The following is a 27,113-nucleotide window of genomic DNA, read 5'->3' on the forward strand; positions in this document are numbered from 1 at the left end:
AATCTGCGCAGGGGGCCCGATGACGGGTGGACAGGTGGGTAAGCCCATTACTGCAGTAATGCTTAACACTTAAGCATTAATGCTTAATGTGTAAAGGGTTAAACAGCCGGGATTAAGACTATCGCAATCCCAGCTGCTCACATACAGCTGGTCTCCTGCACAGATCGCACACACAGATTTATTTTCTTTTTTTCTATAAAAGTTGCCAATAAATTACTGCAAATGGTTTGTGTTTTTTTTTGTTAACTTTTTTAATTAGTTTTTTAAGTAGTAAATTTGGATAAACCTTTGCCAAAATATTTTATGGCATCATTCCTTCACCCTTTCCCAAATTCAGCTATTTTTGAGGGTGCATGTACTTATGGAAATTGTAAGTTAAGTCTCTCTAAATGACTGAGGCTGAAGAGGGGGAGTGTTCCTTTTATGCTTAGGTCTCTTGTTCCTTGGGGGAGGACCATCTCTCGTTTGGTATCTGGCATAGTCTGGGGGAAACACCCATTAACGCTAAGTCATGTTTTCCTTAAAAACAATAAGTAAAACCTAGATCTAAATGGGAAATATCTTTATTAAATGGGCCAATACTAAAATGATGTTCTTACTGTACAGTAAATGGCAAAAAAGTGTGTCCCACATGAGAGAAATACATTTAATCAATTAACTTTGGCGGTTCAAAATGAGTTTACAAAAATGCATCTTATGCCTCCAAAAAAATAACCCTTAACCCCTTATAACCGACACTAGTTTTCAGCTCAATGACCAGACTCGATTTTTCAAATCTGACATGTATCATGATAATTGGTTATAACTTCGGAACGCTTTAATATATCGAGGTGATTTTGAGAATGTTTTCTCGTGACACGCTGTACTTCAGGTTAGTTCTAAATTTAAGTGATAAGTTTTGCATTTCGTTCTGAAAAAAAGTGAAAATTTGGCAAAAGTTTCTAGAAATTCCTCATTTTCCAAGTTTGAAATGTTCTGCTTTCCAGACAGGAAATAAAACTACCCAAAAAGCTTGATAATTAACATTTACGGAATGTCTTCTTTATGTTGGGATGATATTTTAGGCGTCCTGTCATTTTTCTACGATGTTATGAGGTGCAGAACTTTAGGTGCGATTTTTCTCGTTTTCATGAAAATTGCTAAAACTCACATTTTGAGGGACAACTCAGCTTTCAAGTGACTTTGTAAGGTCTATATGATAATAAAACCCCATAGAGTCTATTAACCCTTTAAGTGTTTCACATGGTTTAAAACAATATGGACCTGCGATTTAGAAACTTTTGGATTTTTTTGGAAAATACATTAATTTAGGCCAAAACTGACAGTTTCATAATAACCAAAATGATGAAACACTCTGCAACATCTAATGCCCAATTTCTCCCGAGTGTACTGATACCCCATACTTGGTGGTAAACTTCTGTAGGGGCGCACGGCCGAGCATAGGATCAAAGCAGCACTATTCACAGCAGATTTGTATTGTCACATTGTACAAGCTATAAATTTTAATTTTATTTGGTAATGCGAACATATGAGGGCTTATTATTTGCGTGGTGAGATACAATGTATAGAGAATTCATTTTGGGGATCTATAGCTTATTCATGAGATTTTAACAACTATTTTAAGGGTGACACAAACAAAATCATCAATTTTTATTTAGAATTTTTAGCACTTTTTTTCCCCGCTCACCGCAACGTAAAAATAATTTTTTATCTTCAGTCTCTGGTTCACTACGATTGCGGTGATACCATTTTATATAGTTTTTCTTATCTTTGCTCAATTTTACTGAGCAAAACCAATATTGGAGAAAATCGCATTGTTTTTACTATTGACAACTTTTCAGGGCCATAACTTTTGTATTTTTCTGTTGTCAGTTCTGGTTGAGGGCTTATTTTTTGCGAAAAGAGTTGTTCTATTCAGTCATATCATATTAGATAACGTAGCTTTTTTGAACATTTTTTTTAATGGAAAATTGTATAATACGGAAATTTTTCGTAGTTTTTTTTTCCGTCGTTCACAGAGCGTGTTCAATACGGATTTATATACTGTATTTGCATTATATGTGTAACTGGGGAGATTATGGGACTTTATTTTATTTATTTAATTATTATTATAAAATGATTTACTCTTTTATTTTTATTTTTTTACTTTCATACATTTTCCACCTTTTGGCTTGAACAAGCGATCATCCTCTGTAAAACCTAAGTATTTTCTCGATCTGGATATCAATTTATCACAATATCTGTAATAAATTGCTCTATATACCTCTATAAATTCATTGAATGGTTAAAGATAATGTGTCATGCAAATTAACCCACACAAAATAAAGACTTCATCAAAATAATTATTTATATAGCATCTACACATTATGCACAAAGCATGCCCATGGGGCTCACAATCTAAACAACCTAACAGTATGTTTTTGGAGTGTGGGAGCAAACTGGAGCACCCAAAGGAAACCCACGCAAACACAGAGATAACATACAAACTGTTTGCAGATGTGACCTGGGTGGGATTTAAACCCATGACCCCAGCGCTTTAAGGTGCTGCCCACTCAGCCACTAAGTCGCCTATTAAAACCTGTCTTTGAAATGCATTGCCCTTATGTCAGATTTTTGTAATATTTCAACCATGGAACCATTTCGTCTGTAAACTTATATGCAACTCACCTCATGTGAGTCATTCAGGCTAATTACGGTAAGTCGTGCATCTTAAAATTTGTTAGTATGGTTCTGCCTCCTTGTTCAAGATTTACCGTTCTCAAAACAATGATAATGTGCTGTATGGAACATTGAGAGATAGCTCATTGGGCACTTAAGGTAATCCTGGTCACATGAATTTATTTAAGACATGGGGTACAGTAGATGGGAGGATCTGGCTGAGTTGGACAAGCCTTCTCTGATGCCAGGGAATATGACATTTTTTGGAAATGTAAGGGAAACATTTTTTTTTAGCTAAAAGAAGGGTGTTGGCTAATATGGCTCTATGGGAGGATGTCTTTAGCTGTATATGTGAAAATACGGTGACAGCTTGTTTTTTTTACCAAAATAGTGGCATTTTCTGTGGGGAAGGGGTTTTCAATGCTCTGGTAGTCTATGTGCACTGCAGATGCCACCAGTTTTTCACCTACAAAGGATAGAGAGTTATACAATTTTTCTCACAAGTACGTGAGAATACCTTTCCTGTGTTTCTTGTGATGTTTTATCATTATTACAACCATGTAAAACTTGTGTAACATCCTTTGTTTTGGTGTTATTTATAAAGTACTTTTTGATGTGGATGGGAAGAGGAAGGATAAGAAAACTCTCCCTGCAATTAGCTAACTATTGAGCACTATTATTGTGACTACAACTGAATAAGTGCTCTTTTCTTTTAGATACGACAGGAAAAGTGTAAGGATTTTCATGTTTAGACACTTGTCATTTGCTAAAGGTAACAGTGTGGTCCAGGAGGTGAAAACGACAAAGCCATATTCTTATCAACTAGATAGGGTATTTCTCTTTGCATGTAGTACTGTAGAATACAGTTATTCTCCTCTTATCCAGAACTGCCCTAAATCAGGGCTCAAATATGTTGTCAAGCGCTTTTCTGACAATCTAAGCGAATTGTACTTGCCGTTGCTCCAGTTGAAGACAGTATACCTTCCTATAGGGTCGTAATTTTTGGAGGTTGTTGACTGTTGCTCTCCAGGGTACACAGCTGAGTCCTGTGTCCATTAATAGGGAAGATATTACATGTGCTACACACACTACCATGAGTTTTGCTTATAGTTTTGATATATTTACATGTAAAACAATTGGCAAGCAAGATCTATGTTGGTCTTTGCCTTGTTTATGGAGATGCTCAATATTGGCTACTCTTGATGTGTGTTTGTATAGTATTGGATAGTATTCTTATTATACGTATTAGAATAGGAATGTCATCTTTTATTTCTGTTCATTTTAGAGCTCTGCAGGATGTTCAAATAAGATTTAAAACGTCCAGCTGCTCCTCAACAGAATCTGGTTTCCTTTCTTCAAAAGACAAGCCTGATGCTTTTGGTATGTTATGTATTTAGATTTCATTTATTTATGTTAAATCTTTCTCTGTTGTTTTTCTATATGTTCCTGCTCTCATCCCTTTGAAATGCCTATTCCTCGTAGCTATTTAATATAGGTTCAATGTTGTACAGAAACAATTTTATTTATATTGAAATGTTGTATCAAAAATTGTTACATAACACATCATATTGTAGGCACACAGTCAGGATGCAAAGTAATCCCCAAGAGACATCCAGCAGTCTATATAATAATAATAATAATAATAATTCTTTATATAGTGCACATAGATTACGCAGCGCTGCACAAAGCATGTCCAATTGGCCCCTGTCCCCATGGGGTTCACAATCTAAACATCCTAACAGTATGTTTTGAAGTGTGGAAGGAAACCGGAGGACCTGGAGGAAACCCACGCAAACACGGAGAGAATATACAAACTCTTTGCATATATATATAGTATGCAGTGTGTTTACATAGACATTATCATATTGTAACAATAGAAGGTGAGCTTTAAACTCTTGGCACTTTGCGTGCAATATATTGGACGCTGAGCACTGGTCCTTAAAGGGAACCCGTCACCACTATTTTCACAAATACAGGTAGTGGCAGGTTCCTATAGAGCTCTAGTAACTATCTGACACCCTGCTTTTAGCTAAAAATTGTTCCCCTCAGATCCCCATAAAATCAGAGTTATAATCTTGCCTGGTATCTATGCAGCTTTGGAGCGAGTCCACGGGGGGCATGGCCTAATGTCATGTGACCAGGGTGACATCATCAAAGGTCCTTGAGCTACTTAATATGAAAACTATACCCCATGTACATATCTGACCACATAAAACCATCACAGCAGCCTCCATGGACTTCTACTCTCCATGCAGGCTGCTGTGATTTCATGACATATATGCTTAGTGTACAGTTCCTAATGCTACAAAAGCTATAGGACCTGCGATGATGTCACCCTGGTCACATGAAATTATAGCAGCATACAGAGATAGGGATGGGGAGGAGCTGCTGGATTCAGCCAGAGGAGGCCACGCCCACCTGGACTCCATGTAGCCATGCTTAGTTACCAGATAAAACTATAAAGTTGAATATATGGGAATCTCAGGGGCATAATTTTTAGCTACAAGCAGGGTGTCAGATAGTTACTAGAGCTCTATAGGAACCTGTCACTACCTGTATTTGTGAAAATAGTGGTGACGGGTTCCCTTTAACTCTCAGCTTCCTATATATATCAGATGCAGAGTTGATGCCTCTTCAGCTCGTAATCTTTGCTGAGCCAGCATCATAAAACATCAAGCTTAAACAGACAAAAAGACTGATGTTATAGAGAAAATATGAAATTTATTTTATTTAATATTAAGAATAAGGATTAAAAACAATTAAAAGTCCCTTGCCAGCCCCAGTATAGAATTCATATACAGTGCAATAACAAACAGTGGTGTAGAATTAAAAAATAAATCATTATTGAACCTGCATGATGAATGCCGTAAAGAAAACTGTTAAAATCCCACCAGAATTTATCATTTTTACCTATTTCATCGAGTATAGATAATGGAGAAATACTCCTGGTTTACTACTCTTGTTTCTAGCTATTCTTGTGATTTATTTTATTTTTTAAAATTCCTTTATTGAAAACCAAGAGTTTTATAGGCTTGCGGTTCGAGCATAGATTGTATACAATGGTAAAACATTCACTTTGCAATTAAATAGCCTGTGTCTGAGTTTTTAAGATGTCATCGCAATATAGAAGGCACATTTTAGCTGTTTACATCATGACAAATTCTTCAATTATATAGCAAAACATTTATGAATAAAGCAATATCACACTTAAACTCCGGTTTGGGGGGGGGGGGGGCAAAGTTCTTGTGATGTTTTAATGAATTCTTAAAAGTTATGTTTTATTATTAATGCTTTCAGTGTCGGTTACCTATTTAATCCCACAAAAAATGCAGAATGATGCTGGTGCTAAGTGCTACATGTCCCTCATAAAACAATCCATGAACCAGCTTCGTAGAAAAAAAAAATAAGCGTTCTGCCACTTGGAAGACGGCAATGCTCAATCATAGTTTTTCTTACGTTTTACTAAATTTTCCCCATATTAGGTTTTTTGCAAGTATAGTATCCACAATATGGCACGTGTCGTGGATTTAGGAATACAGTGCTTTAGTATAGTACAGTTGATCACTGTCCGCATCCACTTCGTGCCTAACACTAATAGCAGTAGCGTTACATTTGTCAGATGGCAAAGTGCACTAAGTTAAAGTTGTTACTCATGATATTTTATTAGCATATGAGCTGTATCCTGCTGACTGGCAATCTCAGCTAACAGCTCTAAATTCCTGCTCTCATCATGCCATTTCCTCTCTCTAACTTAGTACAACTTTATTTCGCTCTCTGCCTAGTGGGACGCCGACGTTGGTATGGCCGCGCGTGCCGCGTGTACTCGCGTCTATTTATAGTATTCGCTCCACCCTCAGGGGGTTGGTTCAAATTTCGGGAGCCAATCAAGTATAGTATCAAGCTGCCAACCAGAGGGGCAAGAAGAGAACGTCATCCAAGTGGGTGCGTCCCTTCCAACCAATCGCAGCAGCTCTACGTGCATTGGCTCCGTCACTTGTTTATAATATAAACCACACCCCTAAAAACATCACTTTCTAGTGGTACAATAGTCGTTTAAGGGGGATATTATTGCGAATATAGCGGGCATATGTTAAACACATGTGTGAAGTTGCCAGATAAATGGCAGCTATTCTTATGCATGTAGAGGTACATTATATCGGAGGGTGGATCCCAACCCGAGGACACAGAGCACAGCTGTACATCGTCTGGACCGCCAGTAAAAAGGAAGCACTAGTACCATTATGATAGTTGCTTAGCAGGTCAACCCAAGCACTATTAAAGACCACAATGATCAAGATATTCATAACGTACCACAGCTCGCCGGTATGTAAAGCAGAGGATTTAGATGAAACAAGTATAGATTATATGTTCATTGAGTCCATCATTTTGTAAGGTTTTTAAGGTGAAAATCCACCTGGATTCTCGTTGTATCACCTTACGGGCAAAGTCACCTCCCCTTGGGGATGGTTCCACTACCTCTATGACCTGAAATTGTAGGACCCTGTGGTCACCATTGTGGTGCTCCCATATATGTCTCGATACAGCTGTATCCTCCTTGTTTTTAGTGTCGTTGACATGCTCCCTTATCCTCCTTCTGACTTCCCGTGTGGTTTGTCCCACATACTGGATGCCACAAATGCAGGTCATGAGATATACAACTCCTGCCGATTTGCAGTTGGCAAAGTTGCGCATCCAGTATGTTTGGCCAGTGGTGGTACTTTGAAAGGATTTCCCTGTTCGAATGTATTTGCAGGCTTTGCAGCCCCCACACCTAAACGTACCCTTGGGCTTCTCAGGAAGCCAAGTTCCCTTACCTGTAAGAGGCTTCAAATGACTATGGACAATCATATCCTTGATATTTCGTCCTCGTTTGTACGTAATTGATGGGTAATCATCAATCGCATCAGCGATATCATTATCCATTTTGAGAATGCCCCAATTCCTGCGCAGGATGTGATGTATTTCCCTGTGGCAGTTGTCAAAGGTGCCAATTATTCTCAATTTGGAGTCTCCATCAGTCCGTACTTTGGGATTCAGCAATGTGTTCCTCTGGCAATTGAGTGCATGCTGATGTGCCTCCTTCAGTACTTGAGTGGGATAGCCCCTCTCAGTAAATCTATTCCGGAGATCCTTGGCGGCTGACAAATACACCCCAGTTGAAGAACAATTTCTTCGTACCCTTAGGTACTGACCTTTAGGGATACCCTTTTTCAAAGGAAGAGGGTGCCAGCTATTCCACTGCAAAAGGTTGTTGGTTGCAGTTGATTTTCGGAATAGCTTGGATTTCAATTTTCCTGTAGGAGACAGTTCAATCGTTACATCCAAGAATGTTATCCATGCTGGGTTAATTTCCGATGTGAAGAACAAACCCAGTTGATTGACGTTCAGTATCTCCACAAATTCACAAAAGAGTTCTTTAGTGCCGCTCCAGACAATCAGGACATCATCGATGAACCTCAGCCACAACACTATGGCTGAGGTCCATCGCTCGTATTCCTCCTGGAACACAACCTCCCTCTCCCACCAGCCCAGGTAGAGATTAGCATATGTGGGAGCGCATGGGCTCCCCATTGCAACCACCCTGAGCTGGTGGAAGATTCTCAAAGAGAAAGAAATTCCTTGTCAGGATAAAGTCCAATAACTTGAGAATGAAGTTATTGTGAGCCGAGAATTGGACACCCCTCGTTTTAAGGAAATCGCCCACTGCCTGACAACCCTTGTTAATAACATTTCCAGCAGCGGCCTCCCCTTGTTAATAACATGTCCAGCAGCGGCCTCCCCTTATTAATAACATGTCCAGCAGCGGCCTCCCCTTATTAATAACATGTCCAGCAGCGGCCTCCCCTTATTAATAACATGTCCAGCAGCGGCCTCCCCTTATTAATAACATGTCCAGCAGCGGCCTCCCCTTACTAATAACATGTCCAGCAGCGGCCTCCCCTTACTAATAACATGTCCAGCAGCGGCCTCCCCTTACTACTAAAATACCCCTAGCCGCCTCCCTTTACTACTAAAATACCCCCAGCTGCCTCCCTTTACTACTAAAATACCCCTAGCCGCCTCCCTTTACTACTAAAATACCCCTAGCCGCCTCCCTTTACTACTAAAATACCCCTAGCCGCCTCCCTTTACTACTAAAATACTCCTAGCGCCCTCCCGTTACTACTAAAATACCACTAGCGCCCTCCCGTTACTACTAAAATACCACTAGCGCCCTCCCGTTACTACTAAAATACCACTAGCGCCCTCCCTTTAAATATAATATAATAATAAACTTATATACTTACCCAGTGATGTCTTCTTCCCTGTAGCTTTACTGCAGGTCTGACGATAATGGCGGCTCGGCTCCTCCAGGTTGCACCGCGTGCCTCGGGTCACGTGACTGACGTGACCTGACGTCAAGTCGCCTCAGTCACGTGACGTGCAGCGCGCATTGCAGCCTGGAGGAGCCGGAGGAGTTGCAGACGGTGGGTGGACAAACGCGGCGCCGGACAGGTAAGCAGGGGGCAGAAACACAGGGACGGGGGTGGGACATTAACATAGGGGTAGCAATTACACAGGGGCAGCAGATTAGACAGGGAGGGGGGCGGACAGTGGGCGCTGGGCGGCCGCGTGTCACCAAAAATGACTACGCGTGTCAGTGCTGACATGCGTGTCATAGGTTCGCCATCACTGCTTTAACATATCCAAGTGATTGTGACATTGTTTGTTTGCGACACATTGTTCTTTATGTTAGTTGAAAAATTTAAGCAATATCTTTAGTATTTTTTTTATGAAATAAGCAGAAATTTAGCAAAATTTTTTAGGATGTCAGATGGCTTATAACTAGCTATAGGTGTGATTTTTCAGATTTTCACGAAAACCTATTTTTTTGTAGACATGCCAATTTAGTTAGAAGTGACTTTATAAAGCCTATATGATAGAAAACCCCCACAAAATGACATTATTTTAGAAACTTCACCCCTCAAAATATTGAAAACAACCTTTGAGAAGTTTTGGTTTTTTTTTTAACCCTATCAGCATTTCAGTAGGATGAACAATAAAAGAAGGTGAAATTACAATAAAGTGATCTTATTTAAAGTGTAACCGTCATTTCAAAAAACTTTTGATATGTTGTAGGGCAGATAATTTTAAGCAGAGGTACTTGGGCCCTGTCCTTCTTATCCAAACATTAGTTCCTTAACCCCTTAACGCCAAAGCCACTTTTCACCTTCCTGACACGGCCCATTTTTTTCATATCTGCCCTGTGCTCTATAAGTGGTTATAACTTTGGAACGCTTTAACATATCCAAGTGATTTTGAAATAGTTTTCTCGTGACACATTGTACTTCATGTTAGTTAAAAAATTTTGGTGGTATGTTTTCCATTTATTTATGAAAAAATCAGATATTTGGTGAAAATTTGGAAAAATTCTCAATTTTCGAAATTCAAAATGTTCTACTTTTTCCACACATGAGTCATAATACCACAAAACGTAATAACTAACATTCACCGAATGTCTACTTTATGCCTCCGTGTTTTTTTTTTTTTTATACATACTATCATTGTTGTAAGATGTTAAGGGGCTTTGAACGTCAGGTGCGATTTTTCACATTTTCATAAAAAAAAGCAAAAACCTGCTATTGAGGGACCTGCTCAGGTTAGAAGTCATTTTGAGAGGCCTAAATAAAAGTAATACCCCATAAATTACTCCATTATAGAGTACAGTATATGGTTTACAGGAGTTAAAACAAAATCTGATGCAATTTTGAAATAAAATTTTTTTTTGGCAAAATTAATGTGTTTTTCATAAAATGTACAAATTCTCAGTGGTTAAAATACCAAAACACTCCACAAATTTGATACCCAATCTCTCCCGTTTATATTAATACCCCATATGTGGTGGCACACGCCAGGGCATTGAGGGGGGGAGCTGCGCCGTTCAGAGCAGATTATGCATTGTAACTTTATGGTCAATAAACATTTATTGAAACGTACAAAATACATTATACAGAACTTATTACTTGGATAGTCCAGTAATAACAATAATAAAATACTATGACACATACATAATGACCTGATACATTAACTCGCATCTCTGAGTAGTGTGCCGTAAAAAGCATAAAGTTACATACATTGGAATGAATAACCTGTAGTATGCAAATTGAGGTTATGGTGAAAATGCATCAAGACTAAATAACAATACATTAAACAAACACATCTACATTCATACACACATACATACAAGACAAGAGTCAAAGGTATGCCGAGTCCCGTACTACATCAGGCTCAGCGTGAGTATTAGGTGTAGGTTATAATGAGACTAATAGCTTTCAAGGATAATGATCTGTGCAGGCACGCAGGGAGTAACCCCAGATGAGATCCATGTATCAAGAGCAGGTGAATCACCCTCATCTATTGCCTTAAGCTCTTCCATCCTTTGAATGTGAGATAAAGCCGTCACCCAGTCAGACCTTGAGGGAGGTGTAGTCGATCTCCAAAGTCTGGGGATGATCTGGCGTGTGGCAACTAGAAAGTGCCTCAATATACCTTTTTTCATTTTGGACATGGGGCCAGGCAGTGCAGAGAGCAGGGCCTGTTCTGGAGCGAAGGTTAGGTTAGATTTAGTTAGTGTGTTATACAGATTATTGACATCACGCCAGAGAGGAGCTATTATAGGACAGTTCCACCATATGTGTAACATTGTACCTGTCTCGGATTCACATCTCCAACATTGATTTGATACTTGTGGGTAGATTTGACTTAATCTAACCGGAGTTCGGTACCAGCAGGATCGAATTTTCAAATTGAGCTCTTGAATTCTGCATTAAGAGGACAAGGTATGCGTCAATGTGTATACTGTGTTCCACTGCTCCAACGTCAGCTCCTTACCAATAGCTGTTTCCCAGGCCCTAGAATAATATGGTCTTGCATCTCTAGTCTCCTTTGCCAGAAAAACGCCATATAGGAGAGAGATGGTATGGGTAAGAGGAGTCTTAGTAAGGCAGAGTTCCTCGAAGGTTGTGAGAGTAGATGTTAATATAGAAGTTGGTGCTAGTGTGGAAACTAAATTTCTCAGCTGGAGATATTTAAGCCAGTGGCCTGGTTGGGTTGCCATTCTTACTTCAACTAATGGGCGGATTCCATCTTCGGACATCACATCCCTGATTCTAGGCAGAGTCTCCTGGCCCAAACCTAAAAAGGAATTAACTTGGTTCCCCGGTTCAAATTGGGGATTTCCCAAAAGGGGGGTTATTGGGTCCGGAACAGAAACTACTCTCCGTGTGGTTGCGAATTTCCTCCATATCCGCAGCAATCTTTTCAACATAAAAGAGAATGTGAGAGACTGGAGTGCGACAGATTGGGGAAGCCAAAAGAAGCCCAAAGCATGAGGAGATGAAATCGGAACTATCTGAACTACCCAAATCTTGCTCTCCTTATGATGGAAGAGATCTAGTATGCACGCCCCCACAGTGGCTCTATGGTAGGTGACAAAATCCGGCAATGTCGCCCCACCCGAATGTTTAGGTCTTGTTAACAGGCTCCTTCGTATGCGAGGAGATTCTCGCCATATGAATTGGCGAGATAGCTTGTGAAGCGTTGCAAAAAAGGCACGGGGGATGTCCATGGGTACAGTTTGAAACGGGTACAATAACCGGGGAAGAATGTCCATTTTTAGGACATTAATCCTTCCAAGCCAAGACAAGGTCAATCCCTTCCACTTATTTAGATCGGCAATGATGGATTTCAGAAGTGGTTCATAATTGAGAGCATATAAGCTAGATAGATCTGAAGGAATTTGTACCCACAAGTATTTAATGGAGCCGTTAGTGAATTTGAAGGAAAAGTTCGAGGTCAAATGCTCGATTTCTGTCTGTGGGAGAGATGTTTATTAGTTCTGTTTTTTGTAGGTTGACCTTGAAATTACTTAGTCCACTGAATATGTCGAATTCCTTTAGTATTGAAGGGAGGGAGATTTGTGGATTGGTCACATACAATAGTAGGTCATCCGCAAAGACCTTTTGTGGTGGATGCGTCCAACCTGGAGACCCTTTATATTGGGATTATTCCTTAGTGCTATGGCCAGCGACTCCACCACAAGTATGTACAGGAAAGGTGACAAGGGGCACCCCTGCCTAGTCCCATTTGAAATTGAGAATGGTAAGGACAAGGACCCATTCACTTTAACTCTCGCAGAAGACCTATAATATAAGGCCAAAATTTTTTCTCTCATCCCTGAACCCAGGCCGATGGAGCGTAGTGTAGCTTCCAGAAACCCCCCAATGCACCCGATCAACCGCTTTTTAAGCATCTACAGAAAGCAAGCACATAGGAGTGTCAGAGGATTTTGCCCTTTCGATCAAAGAGATTGTCTTAATGGTATTATCCCCGGGACGAAGCCAACCTGTTCCTGGTGTATCAGGGCTGGGATATACGGTTGGAGCCGTAAGGCCAACATTTTAGAGTATATTTTTGTGTCCACATTCAGCAAGGAGATTGGCCTAAAATTCCCGCAATGTGTTTGGTCCCTCCCTGGTTTAGGAATTACAGTGATATAAGCTTGTAAAGCCTGGTCTGGAAAGGGACATCTCTCCGAGACAGAATTAAAGGCCTTAGTTAAAAGAGGGATCATTTCAGATTGCATGCTTTGTAAAACCTGGCAGTGAAGCCATCTGGACCTGGACTCTTTCCCGTTTTAAGGTTTTTAATGACTAGAGCCACCTCTTCTTCCGAGAAATTATTCTCTAAGGTCTCCGCCGCCGATATTTTTGGAAGCGAGTTTGTTTCCAAGTACTCCTCTATCGAAGGTGTACCTTGGTGGGAAGGGCTAGACCCAGCGTTATCCATGTTGTAGAGAGTGGAGTAAAACTTGGAGAACTCGTCTAGGATCTGATATTCCTTATGAACCACTCCTTTAGTCGGGGAGTTTATGGAGAAGATATGTGTGGTTGGTGTGCGGGGGGGTGTATGGCTTTTGCTAGCCAGGCTCCACACTTGTCCCCGTATTCAAAAAAGCCTTTGTGCATGCGTTCTCTAGTGCATCTATATTTCTGATCTAGAATGGAAAGGATTTCCTGTCTTAATAGGGATATTTCAGTCTTCAAAAGTTCTGAAGGGGTGGATTTGTTAACACATTCCTTATCCGCCAAGGAACGTATTGCTGTTTTTGAGTTTGTATGCTCTCTCCCATTTCAATCTGGACCCATGAGAGATAAAAATAGTTTGTATTTTCTGTTTAGTCGCTTCCCAGACAAGTATGGGGGAGGATGTTTCTGAGGTGACCTCGCTTACTGCAGTCCGGATGGCCAACTTAACATCCTCCGCACAAATACGGAATCGTCTAAAAGATGATCATTTAGGCGCCATGAACCCTTTTGTACCGGACCAGGTGACCCATCCAGAGAGCCGAAAACAGGGGCATGATCTGACCACACAAAGGTATCTATGGAGCACCTAGGGAGCATGTCAAGTAACCTATGTGAGATGAATATGTGGTCGAGTCTATGTGAAGAGCCCTAAGCTCGGCCTTCAATCTGCATCTCTTGGCAAGGAGACAGAAGACTTACCCGCGGTGGTGTCTAGGACTACGTCCATCACCATGTTAAAGTCTCCACCCAAGATGATGTCTGAGCCATCTGCGAAGTCCGCCAGCAAGCGAAGCAATGTTACGCCAAAGGATGTCTGGTTAGAATTTGGGAAATATGCATTAGCGACAGTAAAAACAAAGCCTCTCAAGTTGATCTTCAAGAACATATATCTACCTTTTGGATCAAATTTCGAGTCTAGTAGTACAAATTGTTGGGACTTGTGGAATGCTACTGAGACCTCCCCAGCTTTCCGCTCAAGGTTCGGGCAATGATACCACTTTGAATATAAATTTGTCGGGCATGTTGGTACAGCATTGGCTACAAAATGAGTTTCCTGAAAGAGGGCTATCAGTATTTTCTGTTTGCTAAGTCGATACAGAATTCGGCCTCTTTTTGCTTGTGCGTTGAGACCCTTCACATTGAAGGAGCAGAATGATAATCTCAAGCTGCTCATAATGATATCGTATGATGCGAAAGGGGGAGGGGTCCCCTTAGACAGATAAGTAAGTAAGCACAGTAAGAGCGCAGTAGAAGAAAGAGAGAAGAATAGAGCATAGAGACAACACTCAAACCGCAATCGTTCTAAGACAATACACAGAGACAAAAGTTAGACGAGACACAAGAAAAGACAAATTACATATAATCAAATAACCAATTTTAGATTGGGGTACAGTGTAACTACACGCGTATAGTTATACACGGAAACCCCTGGGGGGAAGTGTCCAACTAGGAGGGAGACACACAGATCCTGTAGATCCCTCTTGGAAGCTGTTTCTGACTCAACTAGATGAAACAAAAATTGACAACGTATCCAACACAAATAGGCATTTTGACCCATTAAGGAGATATATAAAAGCAACTATATTCGTATGAACAAATCGGTCAATCCCCCCATGGCTATAATATGACAGGTGAAATACAGCAGATAGATTACTATATTTCCCCACTTTTCCAGTCGAATGATGAGGAGGGTGAGCTATACCCATGGTAGGGAGACATTAAACAGGTTTTGATAGACCCAATTACTGATCCTCTTGCGGGCGAACAAATCTCTGCATCTGCGGAGCTTGCTGTGGAGGAGCCGCACAATCTCTTTGGCCCCTTCGACCTCTTTGTCGCGGAGGTCTAGCTGGAAGCAGAGGAGGTGGAGCATTGCCTCCGAGACCCTCTGGAATGGGAAGCCTTGGCCATTCAGTAATGGCTGGAGCTGGAAAACCCAAGGCCGTGGACAGACCCGGGACGTCCACCGGGTGTTGCAGGGTATATCTCCTATCTGCATGGCGAATATGTAGTCTGAATGGGAACCCCCATGAGTATGGGATGTTTCTTTTTCTCAAATGGTTTAAGGGCTTTACGTTTAAGTAAAGTAAGACGAGATAGGTCTGGGAGTAACTGTAAGTGTGTACCTCTGCAGACAACCTCTCCAGCTTCTCTAGCTTTGGACATAATGTCATCCTTTATTTGATATTTATGCACTCTGCAGATAATATCCCTTGGTGGATCTTGAGCAGCAGGTTTGGCTTGCAAGGATCGGTGTGCTCTGTCCAGTTCCAAATGCGTCTCTGCTGGGAGTTGAAGGTATTATGTACTATCTACTGTTTTAGGCAGGCCACAAATTCTAATGTTATTGCAATGACCCCTGTTTTCCATATCATCCAGCTGGTCTGCTAGAAATTGGAGCTGAAATGTATGCGTAGCTAACATAGCCTCGTGGGTCGCCACGCAATTGATAAGGGTAGAAGTACTGTCTTCCACAGTGGACACTCTGGCAGCCACTCTCTGGACTTCCTCTCGCACCACTCCCAATTCAGCAGCATACGAATGCTCCAATTTGGCCATGTAACTTTCCATATCCTCCCTAGTAGGGATAGATCGGAGATGTGTGCGAAGAGCTCGTAATTCTGCTAGCGCTCCCATCTCCTGTGTCAACATGCCTGCTGAATATTCTTGTGCTAGCAACATGCGCTGCCGCTGAGGTGAGAGAGAAGAACTGAGTATGGAGACAAAGCAGGGTTCGTTCCCGCAGTACCCTGCGGTCCACTAGGTGGAAGGGAGGAAGACCTTAAAATGGCTGCCGGAGAGCCCCGGGTCGGTGTAGAGGGCCAGTCCCCCTCCTGTGATGACCAGAGAACTGGTGAGTGAGGGTGCTCATGAGGATCCACCCACTGTGCGGGAATGGATGGATCTGTTGTGATATTGGGCACCCCACACTCAGGTCTCTCCACCATGGGCGCAGCATTCTCCCGTGGGCTTTGATAAGAGTGGGCACAAGAGGTAGATGGTTGGGGATCCCCAAAGGATGTGCAGCTCTTAGTGAATGAGCCCCCAGATCATTATGGGGGAAAGAGCTCTTCTTTGCAGCTCCCACAACTGAGCTCTATTGTTTTAGGGGAGCCATCCCCTGAAGCCCCGGTTGAAGCCCTGTATCAGGAGCCGCTTTCATCTCTGCCCCCTGCGAGCGGCTGGTTGCTGTGGGGTTGCTCCCAGGCAAGTTATGGCGCCGGAGCCATTATGTGCCTGTGAGCTCTGCAGCAGCGAGGTCCCGGAGTCTGCCATGGAGCCGCCAGGAGAACGATCTCCCATCCCGCCTCCTGTCTCCTCCTCTCTTACCGCTATATTGGCGTTTGATCTAGTGTCTTCCGGCATCTGTTGCAGCTCTCCCGCGGCGCGGGTCTAGTAGTGGAGCAAGCCGCCATCTTGGAAGCTTCCTCTGGTAGGTAGTCTCTTGTGCTCGCTGGCACATGGTGTCTAGTTTGACCCGAGGGTCGGGACTTTTCCTTCCCTCTGCCGGCTGCCGCTTGTTTTTCTTCCGCACGTCCATCCAGGGGAGACGGTGAGTGCGAGGCTCCATTTAGAGAAGGCCGACATTTTGGTATCTCGTGGAGTGGTCGATGAGGTCTGCACCGGGGTGAGAAACTTCCCTATCCCCTTCGTTGCCGTTCTTGTTAGAGGGGTGCAGGGAGCCTTGGGGTCTGCACGCTTCTTGGGTCCCATTTGGATGCAATTGGGGTGTTTAATCGTGATGGCACACAGCTTTTCTCGCGAATAAAGCAGGAGCTAGCACGTCTAGTCACCGCCATAGCTAGGCCATGCCCCCTGTATTGTCACTTTATAATGGCTATACAATCTTTATTTTTTTTGGCAATTTGGACATGGCTTATTTTTCTTGCGTCTTGAGATGCACTTTACAAATACTTCATTTTAGTGGGTCTATAGCTTTTTGATGAGATTTTATTAACTCTTTAATGTATGGAGGAAAAAAAAATTGTCAATTTTGGGTTTCTTTTTTTTTGTACATTTTGGGGGTCGTACACCGTAAACTAAAAATACTATAATATTTTTATGATACCTCATTTATATAGTTTTTATATTTTTTACAATTTTACAGGAAAAAAAATGAATATATAAAGAAAATCTCATTTGTTTTTGCATCGCCATCTTTTTGGAGATAATATATAGCCGACACCCACAGCTTCTGGCGCCGGCTGCGTTTAGGAGCCGTCACCAGAAGCTTGATGTACTATTACTGCATTTTGCGGGAACGCACCTCCCGCCATGCAGTAATAGTACATCAAATGTCGGGAAGGGGTTAACAACCACCTCTTAACTCTTAAAAATTTAGAAATGATGCTTGAAGCACTTTGGAACTGCACATAAGTTGTACAGCATCATCTGTGCAATGTACACAGCCAGCGTTTTGTACCACATCTGTGTTTTCCGTAGGGCTCTGTAAGGCTTTACCACCTGATCTGACAGATCAAACCCATTCACATATTTATTTTAAGCCAGTATGCCACTTTGCTTTGGGGGCAGCAGTGATGGTGTCTCCTACCAGCGCTGGAGTACCCATGAATTGTGGACAGAATAAGGACATCCTTTTTGTTCTTGACCAACATCATGATTACAGAGAGTCTTGATGTCCCCACTTTCCAAGTGGCTGCCTAATAAGGGATCCAGGTCGGGTTTTGCGTGCAGTGCTACACACTAAAGAACCTCTGTAACTCAGGGATTTGAATAGTGGAACGCTGGTATAAAAGTTATCCACATACAGGTGGTAGCCCTTCTCAAACAGTGGGTGCACAGATTGATCAATCGGATCACATTGGGAGATGGCATGCTGCCACCAGACATGGCCACTACCAATGATGATTGGTGCTGTCCTAGATAGCTGCAATTATCGCTTTGTGTTGCTCCCATTAACCCCCTTTTGATGCCCATTTTGACAAATATTGCTGCTATTGACTGGTCTGAATTGGCAGGGGGCAGTGAAACCCCTCTAGATCACGAGGCAAGATGGATGTCTGTCAGTAACAGCCACCATATGGCCCACTCAATGGGGCAGATTTATCAAGTGTATGAAAGTCAGAATATTTCTAGTTACCTATGGAAACCAATCACAGCTCCCTTTTAAAATATTCATGAGCACTGGTAAAATTAAAGCTGAGCTGTGATCTGTTGCCATGGGCAACTTGAAATATTCTGGCTTTCAAACACTTGATAAATCTGCCCTACTGTGTCTGAACCATGTTGGCAAGTCACTTCCTGCCGTACCGTTCTGATGCCTTATGTCGGAAAGGGGTTAATTAACTTTATTTTTTTTTTTGCCAATTTGGACACACAGGGGCTTTTTTTTTTTTTCAACATCTGCTTTATGTTGACTTGTGTTTTTTTTTTTTTTTTTTTTTTTTAATTATTTTTGTTAGTTTTATCATAAAACAACGTAACATGTATTCCAGTGTTGTACAGTGTCATATAAATCAGATAACAAGATTTTGTAGATCTTATGACTTCTTTATATCTTCTTGTCCTCTCGTAAGAATTGTATCGTATTTGACATATCTGATGATGATGACGATTTTAGGGATATCATATAGTATACATGTCCTTAACTTTTTAGAACCTTATTTAGTAAATTAACAAGAAAAAAAAAAAGGGATTGGGGGGGTTAGGTGTGAATTCTGATACCAGTAACTAGTTTTACAGCAGATTTTCAGGTTATGTGCTGAAATGTTTACTTCCTGTCCAGAGGTTCCATTTGTCATGAAATTTATTGAAAGTTGTGGTCTGGTGCGCCAGGATCCTTTCGTAGGCGCAAGCTGTATTCATTTGGCTGATGATCTCGTTGATGTGAGGAGATTCTGTCTTCTTCCAGTGTCTTGTGATTATTAATTTTGTGGACATCAGGAGGTGTATTATCACAGTCTTCTGTTCTTTTGGGATGTCTTCTAGATTTATAAGTAGGAGGGCTTGTTCTGGGTTTAGCACAAAGTCCTTTTTTGTTATTTCTTTTATGATTGTAGTTGTTGCTTTCCATAGGGGTACGATTTTGGGGCAATTCCATAGAATATGTAGTAGGTTTCCTCTCATCCCACATTCTCGCCAGCACATTGGTGAAACATTTGGGTAGATAAGGTTGAGTTTAGAGGGAGTGAAGTACCATCTAAGGTGGGTTTTTAGGATGGCCTCTATGTGTGAGGTGCAGCGAAGTGTCTAGTAAGTCGTTTGGAGTGCTGCTTCCCATTTTGCTGGTGAAAATTTCATTTGAAGATCTTCTTCCCATTTCAGTTCGTTTTGAGTTTTGGTAAATTCTGTTTTCTTTTCTAGTCTATTGTAGAAGAAAGAGATTCCTTTTTTCCCCGGTTTTTCTTTGTCTAAATGGTTTTTTATGCATCCTCATTTTTGTTTTCGGGCTTTGAACTTGCTATAACACTTACTATGCTATTGAGGGACCTGCTGAGATTTCAAGTCACTTTGAAAAGCCTAAATAAAAGTAAAATTCCATTAATTTTAGAAACTACACCACTTAATGCATGTAAAAAAAACCCCGTAATTTTAAACCTTTTAATGTTTTACAGGGTTTGCATTGCTGCAATTTGAAGTTTTTAATTTTTTATTTTTTTTTGCTACATATATATATTTTTTTTAATGTACAAATTCTCAGTGGATAAAATACCGAAACGTTTCACAACGTTTGATACCCAATCTCTCCCGAGTATAACAATGACCCATATGTGGTGTTAACCTGCTTCATGGGCACATGCCAGTGCATTGAAGGGAAGGCGTGCCATTCAGAGCAGATTATGCATGGTCCCTTTCTTTCTTTGGCAATTTGGACAAATCAGGGCTTATTTTCTGCAACATTAGATGCACTATACACATACTCTTAAATGTATGTAGAAAAAGAAAATGGTAAATTTTGGTTTCTTTTCTTGTATTTTTTTGGGGCCGGACACTGTACCATACAAATAACATTAATCTTAGTGATCAATAGAATAAAGATAGTGATTCCTCATTTATATAGTTTTTTATATATATTTTTACAATTTTTCTGAAGAAAAACTAATATATAGAAAATCTCATTTATTTTCTTATTGTCATCTTTTCTGAGACATTACTTTATATTTCTTGGTTGACAAAGCTGGTTTAGGGCTTATTTTTTGTATTGAGTTGTCCTTTTCAGCTGTACCATTTTGGCACACAACTTTTTTTTATCACTTTTTAGGTGAAGGGATTAAGGTTTTTTAAGAAAAATGCTAATTTTTGGCAAATTTTTTCGGGTTATGTTTCTACAGTGCTCACCAAACGGGTCCAATAATGTTTGAGTTATTATACAGATTGTTACGGACGTGATGATACCAAATATGTGGGTTTTTTGGTGATTTTTCGTGTGTTTTTTTTTTTTTTTTTAACTGCATAATACTCCTCGCGCCGTGCTGTAATGTCAGGAAATGGTCAAATAAAAAAAATAAAACCTAAAAATTCAAATCACCCCAATTTCCCTAGAACTGATATAAATATAAACAAACAGTATAAAATCATAAATATGTAGGGTATTGTCGCGTCCCAAAATGTCCGTTCTATCAAAATATAATAGTTATTCCCAATGTTTAACCGTGTAGCGGGAAATAGCACCCAAAGTCGAAAATACCACTTTTTGCCATTTTGCAAAATATCAGAAATTCAATGAACAGCGATTAAGTCCTTAAAATGGTAGCATTGAAAACACCGTCAGAGGTCGCAAAAAATTACATCACCCTCGGCTCCCTACACTGAAGAATGATAGTTATTAACGCAAGAAGATTGGAAAATTAAGATGTATATATTTTTTTAAGTTTTGTAAATGTATGAAAACATAAAACCTATACAAATTTGGTATGCCCGTGATCAGTGACCCAAAAAATGAAGTAGAGATGTCATTTATGGTTCACAGTGAAAGTCGTAAAATCCAACCCCGCTAGAATACTGCTCAAATGCATCTTTTCACCATTTTCACTGCATTTGGAATTTTTTTTTCTCGCTTCCAAGTACACATCATGGAATAATTCCAATTAAATTAAATACCATCACTTTGAATTGCAATTTATTATACAGAAAACAAGCCCTCATACAGCCCTTCACATGGATAAATGAAAGTTATAGATTTTTGTGGGTGGGGAGTGACAAATGAAAACGCAAAACGCATTTGCGACGTTTTCTTATGGGCTTGGATTTTACAGCTTTCACTGTGTGCCACAAATGACATGTCTACTTTATTCTTTGGGTTGGTACGATTACAGGGATACCAAATTTGTATAGGTTTTTTAATGTTTTCATACATTTACAAAAATTAAAACCTCCTTTTTAAAATTTTGCCATCTGGCGCCAATAACTTTCTCCTACTTTGGTGTACAGAGCTGTGGGTGGTGGATAATAGACAAGTGACTTTATGAACACAATTTTAACCCCTTACTAACATTTGGCGTACATGCTGAAACCTCTCCATACAAGGTGTACATTTGCTGTAAATTGCTGTAAATTGACAACTGGGGGGGGGGGGGGGGGGTGTATGTTATGTCCCAAGACTGTCTGTCTAGCTTTAACCTATTCATTACAATGTGTGAATTGAACATTATAATGAATAAAATCCCCATATACTGCCATACTGTAGTATGGCAGGATCAATCAGACAACCTAGGATAAAAGTACCCTAGAGGGTCTGAAAAAAAGAATAAAAAAAAAAAATTAATTGGCGCTGGCCACTTCTGGGTCTGCATTTAATCTGGTGGCTCCCATCATTCCAGCTGATTCTGTGTTCCTGTCCGTTCCTGCTCCGTGTGGCTAACACGAGTCACGAGCCGCTCCAGTCTCCGGTCGCACAGTAGAACCCATGCAGGTTGACAGAGCCTGACTTACGCCTGGGAAACGTTCCAGATGTTTTCAAGAAAACCTCTGTGTCTGTTCCAAGCACCTCATCGGGACTTGTCCAGTTTGTCACCAATGTCCGGGAAACTCCAGCACCTAGGGCTTCTGGGAGAATCGTCCTTAGGTGTGAATTCAGCTTCTCCACGCCTGACTGTTCCATTAGTCCTCGGTATTGGTACCGGCGCTCCTGTGCAAGTCTCAGCATTCCTGGCTCTGGTCTCCCGGCATCACATTCCAGTGGTTCCCCTCAAGTCACCTCTAGTTATTTCCTCAGTAAGTGGACAGCTTCTTTCCTGTCCGGTACCGCACAGAACCTATCCGTCTTCAAGTTTGAGTCCTAGACCAAGAAAGACTGGTCTTCTATGTCCTGCCTCGCTCCACATCAGCTCTTTTTCTGGTTCTTCCTTGGCTTCAACTCCATGCTCCACTCCTCAATTGGAAGACTGGTGAGATCCTGTGTTGGGGCCCTTAATGCCAATCTCGATTCTATGTCTTCCAAGTCTCTGGAGGGCCTGCCAGCTTGTTACTAGGACTTTGCGGATGTCTCTTCTAATAAACAAACGGAGACTTTTCCATGGCATTGTCGCTATGATTGCCCTGTGAGTCTCCTTCCCAGTGCCACTCGTCCCAGAGGTCTATCCTCTTTCTGTACCCGAGATGGCTGACATGTCCGAGTACATAAAGGAGAATGTGCAAAGGGTCTTCATACGCAAGTCCTCCTCTCCAGCTGGCACAGGTTTCTTCTTTGTCACCAAGGATGGCACCTTATGCCCCTGCATAGATTATCGCAGGCTTAACAAGACCACGGTTAAAAACCACCACCCCCTGCCGTTGATTACGGGTTTTCCAAACTATTATCAGGAGTTTATTCCGCATTTCTCCACTCTGGTGTATCCCATTGTGGCACTCACCAAGAAGGGTGCCAATCCACGTGCCTGGTCTCCTACAGCTGAAGAGGCCTTCTCCAAGTCCACTTTTGCTTCGGCTCCAGTACTCACTAGGCTTGACACAAACAAACCCTTTCATCTATAGGTTGTTGCATCCTCCGTGGGTGCTGGGGCCGTGCTCACATGCGACTGTTGCGAATGCGAATTATTCGATTTGAAACTGAGACAAGACAACTGGGCTGACTTGCCTCCATGGGCTAAGTTCTCCTACACTTCCCTGGACTCGGGGTCTACTGGCTCGGCTCCATTTTTTGTGGTCTACGGACATATTCTTCACCTCCTCGCCCTGTCTCCAGCGCGTCGTGTGTCTCCAGCGCGTCGTGTGTCTCCAGCGCGTCGTGTGTCTCCAGCGCGTCGTGTGTCTCCAGCGCGTCGTGTGTCTCCAGCGCGTCGTGTGTCTCCAGCGCGTCGTGTGTCTTTGCTCCGGGTTCCGGTCTTGAGTCCTTCATCTGTTTCTTACTGCGTTGTTCTCCCGCTGTAACCCCGGGTACGGACTGTCTCATGCATTGTTACCTTGGCTGCCGCCGCGGGCTAGTCGCGCGTGTGGAACAACCTGGTTGTTCCCCGCTGCAGAAAGACCATCCTGCTTTGTGGCAGGCTCTGGTGAAGACTCCGGTCTCAGGTTTCGGCTAGTACCATCTCCTGCGGTGGTCCAGAGGGTCCACAGACTCAGAGCCCTGACAGGTATGACGCGTCCCAAAATGTCCGATCTATCAAAATGTAATAAAGTTTTTTTTCTCTGCGGTTATCCCTGTAACGTGAAATAGCGCCCAAATCCGAAAATACAACTTTTTGGCCATTTTTAACAATATAAAAATTCTATAAAAAAGTATTCAAAAGGCCAAACACTGCCTTTGCATCGGAGGCTTTAATTTTTGTAAATGCATGAAAACATTATAAAACCTATACAAATTTGATATCCCCATGATCGCACCAACCCAAAGAATGTGCGGCGCACAACAAAAGCCGTAAATTCTAAGCTCACAAGAATACGGCACAAATGCAGGTCTTTTTTTTACCATTTACACTGCATTTGGAATTTTTTTTTCCTCTTCCCAGTACATGGCATGGAATATTAAATATCGTCACTATGAAGTGCAATTTGTTAAGCGGAAAACAAGCCCTCATACAACTCTTTGCATGGAAAAATTAAAAAGTTAGAGATTTTTGAGGATGGGGAGTCAAAAATTGAAGATGTGCATATTTTCTGTTTAAAGCACATTTTTTTCCATCAAAGTAAAATTTAATGTAATTTTTAACTTAAAAAAAAGTCCCTTTAAATCAAAATTGAATGAAGGTGCCTATGTATATAAACTTTTTTATTTCAATTTTAAAAATGGGGAAAGTGTCTGCTTTCAGAAAAAATAGGGTTTGCTGGGGTATAGTGTATACAAATAAAATACTATATTACATACAAACAGTCGTATGGAACAATCGGAGTGAGGGCACTGCTCACAAGAGACACAGGAGGTATAAGAGCCTTTATTATCGCCCAGCCATTATTTATAAGGGAACAGTGTAAAATAATTTAATAATTTAAAAATGCTGCTACTTGAACCAACCATCAGCTGCCATCTTAAATACAAAGTCCTTATTCAATGCTAATTTATGGTGTGTGTGTTTTGGGAGGGGTAATAACTTTAACTAGGTCTTATATTCAGGGAAAGCCTTATATTTTTCTTTAATTTTCAGAGAAACAGGGTACTTGTAGAAAAGTGTTTCTTGTTAATCAGACATACAGTACATTCTTGCATACCTGTCGTATTGTGTCAGTAGATTTAACCCCTTAACGACTTGGCCTTATTTTAGTTTTTTCACTTCCATTTTTCACTCACCAACTTCAAAAATCTATAACTTTTATTTTTCCACATAAAGAGCTGTGTTATGGCTTATTTTCTGCGTAACAAATTGCACTTCATAGTGACGGTATTTAATATTCTATGGCGTGTACTGGGAAGCGGGGAAAAAAATCCAAATGCAGTGAAAATGGTGAAAAACCACATTTGTGACGTTTTCTTGTGGGCTTGGATTTTACAGCTTTCAATCTGCGTCCCAAATGACATGTCTACTTTATTCTTTGGGTCGGTACGATCACGTGGATACCAAATTTGTATAGGTTGTATAATGTTTTCATACATTTAAAAAAATGTAAACCTCCTGTACAAAATATATATTTTTTATTTTGCCATCTTCTGGGGCCAATAACTTTTTCATACTTTGGTGTACGGAGCTGTGGATAGTGTCATTTTTTGCGAATTTTGATGGCGTTTTCATTACTATAATTTTTGGGACTGTGTGACCTTTTGATCACTTTTTATTAATTTTTTTATGTTTTTCAAAATGGCAAAAAAATGCCATTTTCGACTTTGGACGCTATTTTCCGTTACAGGGTTAAACGTAGTGAAAAAACATTATCATATTTTGATAGATCGGGCATTTTCGGACGCGGCAATACCTAATGTGTTTATGATTTTTACTGTCTATTTATTTTTATATCAGTTCTAGGGAAAGGGGGGTGATTTTAATTTTTAGGTTTTTTAATTATAATTTTTTTTTAAAAAAACTTTTTTTTATTTTTACTTTTAGTATTTTTCAGACTCCCTAGGGTACTCTAACCCTAGGTAGTCTGATCGATCCTATCATATACTGCCATACTACAGTATGGCAGTATATGTGGATTTTACTCCCCATGCATTACAATGTGCAATTAGCACATTGTAATGCATGGGTTAAAACGAAGTAGCCTCGGGTATTCGGAGCACCCGAGGTTACCATGGCGACGGATCGCCGCTCCCCGTGACGTCATCGGGGAGCAGCGATCCACGACAAGATGGCGGCGCCCATGCGGCGCCATCTCTTTGAAGCCGCCGGCAGCATTGCTTACCAAGCATTCGAGGTGAAAACACCAAAGACTTACCGGCAGCAAAGACTTACCGGCTATGGAGAGGGCTAGGCCCGCGAGCCCTCCTCCATGCACCGGGACCCGGCGCGTGCCGTACTAGTACGGCGCGTCGGGAAGGGGTTAAAGCTTTCAGATATTGAGATTAAAATCACTTGTGTATGTATCTATAGTAAGTTACTGTTATCTCTTTAACCCCTCAATGCTCTGCGCTGTAGCTCTACGGCGCAGAGGTATAAGGGGTGTATGACGAGGGCTCACGGGCTGAGTCCTCTTCATACAAAGGTGGGAGTTTTTGCATTCTGCCGATGTGCATTAACCATGTCATTGCCGCCGGCAAAGTCACCGGCGGCGCCATCTTTATTGCGATCGGTTGCCATGGTAGCCTCAGGTCTTCTTTTGACACGAGGCTACATGGCTTCTGCAGTTTCGTTACAATGAGCCAGTGGCTCATTGTAATGAATGTGCTGCAAAAATGCCATATATTGCAATACAGAAGTATTGCAGTATATGGTAGGAGCGATCTGACCATCTAGGGTTAATGTACCCTTGATGGTCTAAAAAATAGTGAAAAAAAAAAAGTTAAAAAAATAAAAAAAATTAATAAAATATTAAAAGTTCAAATCACCCCCCTTTCCCTAGAACGGATATAAAACATAATAAACAGTAAAAATCACAAACATATTAGGTATCGCCGCGTCCCAAAATGCCTGATCTATCAAAATATAAAAACGGTTACGGGCGGCGGTGACCTCCGAGACGGGAAATGACGCCCAAATGTCCGAAATGCGACTTTTACACCTTTTTACATAACATAAAAAATTAAATAAAAAATGATCAAAATGTCGCACAGACCTCAAA

At 41.2% G+C, this 27,113-nt stretch overlaps 1 protein-coding gene across 2 annotated transcripts in view; it reads left to right on the plus strand.

Moving 5' to 3' along the window:
* The window catches only part of EDC4 (enhancer of mRNA decapping 4), a 688,366-nt gene that overhangs the window by 310,060 nt on the left and 351,193 nt on the right, over nt 1-27,113 (plus strand). For both annotated transcript variants that reach the window (XM_072117764.1, XM_072117765.1), the window contains exon 14: nt 3,944-4,038. In XM_072117764.1, the coding sequence (XP_071973865.1) occupies nt 3,944-4,038 (95 nt within the window). The remainder of the gene's footprint in view (nt 1-3,943; nt 4,039-27,113) is intronic.

This window comes from Engystomops pustulosus, chromosome 7, assembly GCF_040894005.1.
Source record: "Engystomops pustulosus chromosome 7, aEngPut4.maternal, whole genome shotgun sequence".
NCBI lineage: Eukaryota > Metazoa > Chordata > Amphibia > Anura > Leptodactylidae > Engystomops > Engystomops pustulosus.